The 10402-nt window shown below is 43.7% G+C and overlaps 1 protein-coding gene across 7 annotated transcripts in view; it reads left to right on the plus strand.

Annotated features, from left to right (window-relative positions):
- Positions 1-10402, plus strand: part of ARHGEF37 (Rho guanine nucleotide exchange factor (GEF) 37) — a 59591-nt gene that overhangs the window by 17701 nt on the left and 31488 nt on the right. For 5 of the 7 annotated variants that reach the window (XM_012727992.1, XM_004686875.2, XM_012727994.1 and 2 more), the window contains exons 2-3: positions 4265-4455; positions 5999-6122. In XM_012727992.1, the coding sequence (XP_012583446.1) occupies positions 4276-4455; positions 5999-6122 (304 nt within the window). In that variant the 5' untranslated portion in view covers positions 4265-4275. Of the gene's footprint in view, positions 1-3138; positions 3184-4264; positions 4456-5998; positions 6123-7551; positions 7710-10402 lie in introns of those variants that run through there. The other 2 variants (XM_012727993.1, XM_012727997.1) reach the window with 2 other exon arrangements.

Raw genomic sequence — 10402 nt, forward strand, 5'->3', positions numbered from 1 at the left:
AGGATGTCCTACCAGTTCTGCTCACTTGGACTCCACCGGCAGGCTGAAAACAGATTGAGCGCCAAAACGATCAGTTGCGAACCAGCAGGGCCTCCCCGAGCCCACATGTCCGGTTTTATCCCAACCTGGCTGCTCAGCTCCGCCCTCACATCCGGGTGTGCTTCTTCTTGGTATTGATGGGATTTGGAGTTCCAGCATCTGGAGTAGGGGCGGAGTCCGTGAAACCTGTACCTGTTACAGTAGGATTTATATGTTTTATGTCTTATTGAAGAAGTCTATTCCATTCAGAGAAAAAAATGTTTCTTTTTCTTAATTAAATTTTTTTTCTCCTAAGAATTTTAGAGTTTCACAATCAACATTTAGGTCTTCAATACATCTGGAATTTATTTGGGGTGTGATGTGGGAATGCATTTGCATATTAAGCCAATTTTCACATGGACCATTCTTTTCCCAGTGACTTTTAGTGACACTCTGTCACATGACAAGTTTCCATATCTATACTGTGGTCTGTTCCCGGGCTCCCAGATCACTTCCACTAACCTGTTTGTCTGCCCCGTGCCAATATTATACTGCTTAATTGTTACGGCTTTCAAGCAGATCTAAATCTTGGCTGGGACAGGTTTTATTACCTTGTTCAGCAAAATTGCCTTAGCTATTCTTAGGTTTCTTCTCTTCCATTTGTATTCTGTAATCACTTTATTAAGTTCTACTTTAAAAATTAGGAATTTTAGTGAATCTGTTTGGGGGAATTTTCATCTTTATGATATTGAGTCTGCCTATCCATGAACATCTTTAATTAGTTCTTTAATATCTTTCTATACATTTTAATAATTGCCTTGATAAAGGTCTTATACATCTTTTGTTAAGATGCTTAGAAAGGAATACATGTTTTATTTGTAATCTTTTTAAAAAGTGTATTTTTAAAATATTGTTGTTATATATAGAACATGCTTTTTTAAGATTCATTTCCAGCAAACTTAAGGAACTTTCACTTATCCTTACATTTAGTTTTAGTTTTAGTTTATATTAAAACTATAGGTGGCGGCCCTCCCTGGTGGCGCAGCGGGTTAAAGCACAGTACTGAGAATCTGAAGCCACTTCCGCATGAGTTCGATTCCCGCCTGCCGCCTGCCCCGGAGGAGACCACATGGCGAGCCAGACCTCTCCTGACCCGCCCACTGCTCCCCTCAGCAGTGTACTTCATCAGTCAGCCTGTTCTGCTCCCCACTCTGTCTCTGGTGAATCCTCTCACCGCCCCTGCACCTCTGACTTGTACCCCAATTCTGTATGCACAAATAAATAAATCTTAAAAAAAAAAAACAAACTATAAACGTGTATCATTTAAAGAGCTGGGTAGTGGATAGTTTTATATTTGTCAAGAAAAGCAGAGACCAATAACCCTACAGCATTTGTTATGAAAAAAACCTACCCTCTTCTCTTTCCTTCCTGCTTCAGACACTACCTGGCTTGTCATTTTTAGCTGATTATCTTAGTATTTACAGCTATATCTTTAAATAGCATGCAGATACTGCTACTTCTTGAGATTTCAGTCTAGGCATTGTTCCTTGATTTCCACCATAGAAGATGAGGAGATAGCTCTTTTTTTACTTCCCGCTTAGCATCCTACCCTCCCAGTATAGTAATATATATCGTTAATTAGCACACTTGCGTTATTGCTTGTGAAAATTCTATTTATAACAGAACAAGGTAGTAATATTTAATTTTATCTTTTCACATTTTTTGTTATAAAAATTGTTATAACAGTACTTTTTTTTTAATGTTTGTTCTTTAGTGTATGTATTATCTGTATAACTATACATTGATAAACACTATGCTCTCTACTAGTCCAGTAAATTCAAGACATTCTATTACCTTTTGCAGTACTCTGGTCCAGACTGCTTGTCCTACACACCCGTAGCTAATAGTCAATTCTAGAACATTCTTCCTGGGGATTTCCCTACCTCTCTCCCATGTTACTTCACCAGTTTCCTTTTTTTTTTTTTTTAAAGATTTATTTATTTGTCTATAAAAGAACTGGGGTATAGGCCAGAGGTGGGGGAAGGTGAGAGGATTCACTGGAGACAGAGTGGAGAGCTGAACAGACAGATAGATGAAGTGCACTGCTGAGGGGAGCAGCAGGTGAGACAGGAGAGGTCTGCTATGCCCTGTGGGTCACCTCCCTGGCCAGGGATCGAACTCACAGCTTTGTAGTGCTGCACTTTAACCCTTGTGCTACCAGGGAAGACCCTGAATTCCTCTTTTATTAATTCTTTATTTTGATAGAGCACATTTTACAATAGTTTCTGAGAATGGGAACATACAGAGTAACTCCTCTGGACCTTCAAGGTTCTGTAATTTCTTCTCCATGTATTTAGACATGGATTAAAAAAAAAATAGCCAGCTTGTTATCCTGCTTCTAAGAATTCATATCTTTTAGAATTCTGGACAATTTAGAACTCAGAACAAGTTATGATAATTGAAATCATAGCTCTTTAATTTTTGCTTCCACTCACTGTCTTTTTTCTTGCTTTCTAGAATACAGATTTGATATATAGCTCTTCTTATTTCAATATTCAGATCTCTTAAATTCTCTTTTATAGTTTCATGCTCCTCTTTCTTTTTAACAGCTTGAGTAATTTCTTCATATCCATCTGCCCCTGTTTCTTTTTCCTAAGTGTTTGTTTAACTTATCCAGTTTTTAATTTGAAAGAAAGTAATTTTATTTCTGCAAATTCTGCTTGTTGCTATAAGGAATCGTTTAGGTCTTTATTTTTTGTTGGTAATGTCTGCTTTCCCCCCTACTTATTTGATCATTTAGGATAGTTTACCTGATGTCTTGATCTGGTCTGATCTGGTGTTTTGCTGTTAATGCTCACTCAGAGTGGACTACTTGTAATTTTGGATTTTAAATCCTGATGGGTTATCTGTTGGATTACCATGTGGCCTAGGTTAAGGATCTGTCTCCTGAAGACATTGTGTTTGTTCTGTGGGGACTCAGAGTAGCAGCAGTCCAGAGCATCTCTTTTTGTTAATTTCTCAGTTTGGGGCTACTTGGACCACATAAATTTGAGTCTAAGACCCAATAAAGACAAGTCTGTTGTTACAAATTTTCAGAAGAAACATTTTATCCTCTTGCAGGACTCAAGCCAAGATAGAGAAGCTACTTTGTCATCTTCTGTGTGGGTGAGGAGACAGTTTTCTGACCCACCTTGCACTAGACTCTGGGAGTCCTTTCTATAAAATAAATTGTCTCCTGTTCCTGCTTGGCACTGAGACCCAGATCCCGCCCACCAAGCTGGCCAATGCCTGTTCTGGTGTACTCCCTCTGCTTCTGGCTGCAGCCCCATCAGCTCACCTTTTCCCACTCCGGGTGTCAGCTCCCTCTGCTTGGGGACCAGCTGATTTCCTTTGCTTCACCCTGTTGCCATCCCTGACAGGCAGAGAGAAGGAAGCTAGTTGTAGCTGATCCAGCATTTCTAGGTGTCTGGGAGTAATGATTTTTCAGATCATCTTGTCCACAGTTTTGCATCTGTACTTTTAAGATCTAGAGATAAAGGGGCTAGTGGGAACCTAAGAGAAACAGCCAACTGACAAGTCAGGAAAGATGTTAGGGGGAGAGACGGGAGAGAAGCTTGGGGACAGCACAGTAGATACAAAAGCACAGAAGAAGGAAAGGACCATGCAGGTCTGCAGGACAGCACTGAACTCTTAGCTACCCGGGTGTCTGTAAAGGGGAAAAGATGGGGACCACAGAGAACAGGAGCTAGTCAAGTTCCACAGGAGGGAATGGTACAATCACAAGGTTTGTTCTAGGAAATATAAACTGGAAGTTTGTTCAGGATGAAAAAGTGCAGATGGTAGCCAGAGGAAGAGGATTTGGGTTTGGAAACCTGCCGGGGGAGGCTGTGGAAATAGCACAGGTAAGAGGCAGGATGGCCTGGATGGGGGTGTGGGCGTGAAAGAAATGGGGAGAGACTGAGCCAGATAAAGAACCTGAAAAAGAAATCTGGGTCAAGAACTGGGGAAGAAATGCTAAGCAAGCACAGTGTCTGAATCCAGGGAAAACGTCCACTGTAATTGAGCTGTATTCTACCTTTTTCTGTTGTTCCCATGCTGCCCGCAAATGCTAATACACAGTTCATCTCTACTCTGTATGTGGCTAAAGATGTTTTGAGGTCACTTGATAAATAGGTCTGTCGGATTTAGAGACAGCATGTCCCCCCAGAACTCCCGGAAGTGAGTCACTATGTGTTGTCTTTTCCAGAATCTGCTGACATGACCGATCACGGGCCCAAGGAGCCTTCCTCCAAGACAGGGAGTTCAGATGGGGACGGCCAGGAGGACAGACGGTCGCTCCATCAGAGGCTGGCCATCAGAGAGCTCGTGGACACTGAGCTGTCTTACTTGCACATGCTGCAGCTCTGTGCCTCAGACATCAGGAGCCGCCTGCACAAGGTACCTGCGCAGGGCCACGCAGTGTGTTGTTGCCGCGGTAAATATGGGTCCTGACTCAGGAGAACTCACCTCTGTCCCTGGGGTGAGCCCCCCAGCAGGGAAAAGCATGGTGAACGTGACTCTGACAGACAGGGGTAGAAGCCCTGGCTGGTACTTCCAATTTATTGGCCATGCAGCATTCGGCAAGGTGTTTATTGTCTGGGAGCCTTAAATGTGTCCACTTGCTGAATGGAGGGGTGGGGTAGAGGGAAGAGCATCACATTAAACGAGGGAAGAGCCCTTTTTGGAGTTCAGAGATCCTGCCTTTTAAACTGACCTGCCTTTTGTGATCTTATTGGAACGGTGGCAGCATGGAGATACCATCATCATGATGCATTTCTATTTTGCTGGTCTTTTTTTTTTTAAACATCTTTTTTACACCCCTGATTTTGGAAATAATTAGGAACATTCTATAAAATTTTAGGCGTTCCCTAGCATGTAACTCTCTAAGGATAAGAACTGTTTAGGTCAACATATCCCTGTTGTTGACATATAAGTGATGGACTTTCTTCTTTCTTTTTTTTTAAAATAATGTAATAGCTTATTTTTACATCATTTTGTGCCTTTTCCCATCTCAGTTGTAATCCCCATGGGCTTCCCATCACCAGTTCACCCATGTGCCATCACCATAGGCCAGTGCACTAGTCCAGTGCAACCAAACCTCCCCCCGCCCCTTTTTTTGATCCCATGCCCCACTCCACCCCTGTAAAATGTCTCTGGTATATAGTTGTTCATTTTTCCCCCCCTGGTCCTTTATTTTTCTGCTATGAGTGAAACCATCTGGTATTTTTCTTTTCTTTCTTGCTTATTTCACTAAGCATGATCCCTTCTAGCTCCAATGTGATGGATTTTCAATTAGTATTTCTTGAGTGAATGAAATACTATGTACAAAGTGAAAGTTCTCTCTTACTTTACTCTCCAGAGATTAACTTTTTTTCTGTTAACATTCACCAAAGAGTGATCATTATTTATTCTAACAAAAATAAGAGCTTTATCTAGCTCTTGTATAGTTAGCTTCCCCACTTGACTGTATGCCCAGGAAAGATACATACACACTACCTCTGCACGCCCACGCTTGTCTTTAGGTGTCTACAGCCTTGTAATCAGGGGAGTCAGGGCTGCTCAGTTAATTGGGGGGGGGGGGGGAAGAAGTGAGCTCATAATACATCTCAAGGTAATGTTGGTAGGTGCCAAGTATGTCAGAGCTGGATATGACCTGATATGACAGATGGGAACAGAAAGGAGAAAAATCACAGTTGGCAGCAGACCTGTGATGGGTTTCTCTTCTTCCGTATGGAGTGCACCATCCACTTGTTCTTCTTGTTGAGTAATTAAAGTATTTAATTTACAAACTTTCAAAGTCCTTGCAAACATTCCGCAGTGACAGTTTTCTCCAGAAGGAAGGGACCCTACGGTGTGAGGGCTTGGGACTGCTCTCCCAAGTCTGCAAATAGTCACTCTGACAAGTTCCCAGTGACCTCCAGGGCTTCTTTGTTCCTTCCAGCTGCCACAGGGAGATCTGGATGTCCTGTTCTCAAACATTGATGATGTCATCAAGGTAAACAGCAGATTTCTCCGAGATCTGCAGGAGACTGACACCCAGGGAGAAGAGCAAGCGCTTCTCATTGGTAAGTGAGGAACTGGGCAGTTGTCAGCCTTGGGCTCCTGGGGAATTGCTGTGTGGACACTGACCTGTTTACAGTGTTCTGAGCAAATGTAGCTTAGTGAGAGCCTGTTTTGGAGGGTCCCTGAACCAAGCATTTCAGTGCCGGAAGGGTTTTCAAATCATACCTCATCCAGTTCCACAGCTTTACACATAGAGACATTGAGGCCAGAGGCGTTGTCCTGAAGGCATTGTCTCTGTGGCTTTTTCATATCAATTCACTGACCACAGTGAATTGAACGCCTGCACTGGGTGGTGTCACTGCGTCAAAGGGAGCCCCAGTTTCTGCTCTCATGGGTGGGCAAGTTAATGAGACAGAAGATAAAAATAAACAACAGAATTTGAGGTAGTAGTTTGTAATTGAGAGGAAAGAAACATTTGTAGTGACTTGGGTGTGAGAGCAGGCTTGCTGGAGGAGAAGTTTTGTTATTGCACTGAAATTGGGCCTCTGCCCAGGGAGGCAGTGATCTGCCACATAGGTTTTGCATCAGGGAAAGTGGCCTTATTACTGACCAGTCCAGTGAGGTGTCCAGGAGCCTGCTGAATTCTGCCCTCCTCCCATCTTCTGCCTCAAATCTTTTAAAGGAAAGTGAGAGGTAGGGAGTGGACAGGAGTGGTCAGGTAAAGGGGAAATCTGGAGTTTTCCTTTGCATTGCTACTGTTCATGCCGCTTCATGATCAAGGTCACATGCCCATTGTGAGCGGGGTGGGGGGGCCAGATATTTGCAGGGTTGGGGGTATTGTCAGGCTCCACATCACAAGGTTATTCTCAGCCAGCTCTCTAGGTAGTCATGCAAGCACTTTGGGCCTGGTTCTATGGATGGTCAGTCTAAATCTGCCCCTACTGGTTCCTACTGGCCACGCTGACTGACTCTGAAAGCAAGCAGGCAGGTTATAAATCCCAAAGAAGAGGATATTAACTGGAAATATACTTTTCCTAGGATCCGATGCTCTCTGCAGCTTAATGTGAGCCAAACTGACTAATTCTTGGATTGGTTTCAAAGAATTGCTTGGTGTGGGAATCTCCACACCCACCCACATTGCAGTTGATTCCAGGAAGCCTTTTCAAAGGATAAGACAGTAGAGGCAGGGAAAGGTCAGGTCACACAGGACCTTGTAAGGCCTGGTAAGAATTTCAAATTTAATTCCTACTGTGATGAGCAGCCATTCGTGCAGTTTTGAGCACGGAAGTGATTGGGCCCAACTGATGTTTTTTGAGAATCTCTTTGGCTGTTGTGGGTAATGATTCGTGACAAGGTTGGTGAGAGTGAGCAATGAGTTGGGGCGTCACTGCTTTACCAAGTGAGAGCGGTCACCTCCTGCTTGCTTGTGAAATGGGTGGGATGACCAGAGCAAAAATAAGGAGAGAAGACCCTCTCCTCTTTCTCCTTCAGTCTCTTCCCATCTGCTGCTCAAATAGCTGTGAGGTCATCGACCCATGTGCTCCAGACAAGCCGCCTTCTAAAGGACCCACTTGCTGAGTTAGACGAATGCTCGGAGCTTGTTCTGTTGCGTCAACTTAGCTCAGTAGTCCTCTCCATGACCTGGAAAGGTTGAGGCTGTTATCTCACTTTACAGCTGAGGAAACCGAGGCACAGAGAAAGGAAGTGACTGCTAAGGCCACACAGCTAGTGAAGAACCAAGACTTGAATTCATGCCGTTGCCTCTGGGGCTGCTTTCAGCGAGGACTCCGAACGCCTTCCATGCGGCAGAGTGGGATTAAAGCCAGCGTGTGTTATTCCCTTGAAAATGTTCTTTATTGATGCTGCAATGTGAATGAGTTACTCTTTCCTTTCAATAATAGATGCGCATAAAATTAATGAACAGGGTTTTTTAAAGTCTTACCTTTTATCATTTCATCCTGGTCTCTGTTAATAATGACCACTAATTTGAGTCAGCGCTGGTATATTCTCCTGCTGAAGGCCTGCCGAGGTCTGGGTGTCTGGGCTCAGGGTCTGTTGCTGCGGATGTGAGGTTCGGTGTGGCTCCTTGGTCAAGGATGGCTGTCCCCCTGCCTCCTGCTGGGCCCACAGACTCAAAGTGTCCCTTTGTTCCTGAGCACACTTGGTGATATCTTCATTTTCCCCTTTTACTTCTTTTCTGGTTAGGTGGTCGTCAGATAAAATGCAAAACTCTCAATTACATTTTGATTTCAGGGGTCTCCCTGGTAGAATAGGGGTTAAGTCTCAATGCTATCATGCTATAACCACTGTGATGTGAGTTCGATCCCCGCCCTGGAAGTGACTCACATGGCACAGCAGATCTCTCCTGTCTTGCCCGCTGCTCCCCTCAGGAGTGTACTTCGTCAGTCAACTCTGTCTCTGGGGAATCCTCTCATATACTCCCCACCCCGCACCTCTGACTTACACCCCAGTTCTTGTATGTATAAAGAAATAAAAACAAATTCACTTTGATTTCAGATAAACAGTGAATACTGTTTTTAGTATAAGTATATCCCATACAACATGGGACACATATTAAAAAATGACTCACCCTTTCCTTATATGAGGATCTAAGACCCAGAAGAGGCCCTCACCTGGCCATGAATAATTACATTTAAAAGATTTTAAATACGTTCAAATTAAGTTTAATGACACATTTTACTTAACCCATTATATCCAACATAATATTTTGATATGTAATCAATGTAAAAATTATCACAGGATGACTTAATTCTTTTTGGGTATGTGAAGTCTTGGAAATCCAGTGTCTTATACTGACACATCTCGACTGGGATTTCCCATGTTTGGGTGTCCAAGGGCCATGAGCAGCACAGCTCAGAGCTGGAGGTGTAGTCCAGGGGTTGAGCAGTTGGCCTGGCCAGGGGCTGCCCCCCCTAAACACCTTAATGTCTGTGAGCCAGGGTATTTACACCCAAGGGGATGGGTAACTTTGGGTGTTTCATTGGGAAACTATTATCCTTTCTTTTTTTTTTTTCTCTCTATGCACACACATCCTATTAAAGTTCTTTCACACTTAGAGAATGCTTTATCTTTATTCAGCAGAACCTGTTGAGAGTGTGTAGGTTTGGGGGATCCCTGGGTACCCCTCAGTCTGCCCACTAACACATGTAGCACCCTTTTCCATCCTTACAACACCCTTACTTGTTGATGCAATGATGATGATTATCCTCATCTTAGTAGAGAAAAACCTGAGGCTCAGAGAAGTCAAGTAGCTTTCCCAAGGTCACACAGCTTGCTTGACCAGGAAGTCAGGCATTGAACCCAACTCTTTCAGAATCCAGAGCTATGGTTCTTGACCATCGAGTCTCCCTTTCTGGTTGCCTCCACTAGTCCCAGATAAAGACTTTTCTTTTGATGACAGGAGTAGCTTCTTTGCTGCTGTGATTTCCTTATAGTCTGTGACTGTGGAAGCGTTAAGAGAAGAAGTGTCTTTTCATTCATGTCCTGTGCCTGTGCTCTAGAAGTTTGCCCTCCTACTCTATAGTTACTGAGTTGCCTCACCCCTGATCAGACTGGTTATAATACACCTTTCTGGCCCCAGTCTCACTGATGGGCCACACCCACGTGGAGGAGTATGGGAACCACCCCAGTTGTCATGGCTATAGCCAGCTCTTTCGTGGGGATCATCCTGTGATTGGCCAGGCGCCAACATATAGACTCCACCTAGCTGCAGTGTTGGTGGTCTTCCCCAACCATGTCTTCCCTTGTTCTGGGGGCTTCTGAAGTTTGGTAGGACCTGTCCTGGAGAAGAGGTTGAGTCCAGGGGATCGGGGGTATCTCTCTCTGAGGGGCTTTGCTTACTCTTCTAAGCACCATCCAGCATGTTACAAAGCCCTGGTCTAGATTAGAGATGCAGCCCAGATCTTTAGCAGGCGGTAGGGTCAGCGAGCGTCCCTTATCAATATTCAGTCATAATTACAATAAAGAGACCACACTATTAACAAAAGATGCCAATAGAAGAGATAACTCTGGGAGAAGGGGTTAAAGTATGCGGAGGGTGTCTACATAATTTTCCTGGAAACCTAAATGTGCTCTAAAACATAAAATCCATTAAATTTTTAAGAAAGATCTATACCATGTTGAGACTAAATTAGGTTTCAAACACTGTAACAGGGACCTGCCTTGCTGTCATTAATATGGCTCTCTTCGCCCTTACCATCTACCCCCAAACCCTGATAATCTGGTGCCCTTCTTTTTTTTAAAAGACTTTATTTACTTATGCATACGGAAGTGGGGTACAAGCCAGAGGTGCAGGGGCAGTGAGAGGATTCACCAGAAACAG

Source organism: Condylura cristata, unplaced genomic scaffold (genome assembly GCF_000260355.1).
Source record: "Condylura cristata isolate star-nosed mole 26May11 unplaced genomic scaffold, ConCri1.0 scaffold00021, whole genome shotgun sequence".
Classification (NCBI taxonomy): Eukaryota; Metazoa; Chordata; class Mammalia; order Eulipotyphla; family Talpidae; genus Condylura; species Condylura cristata.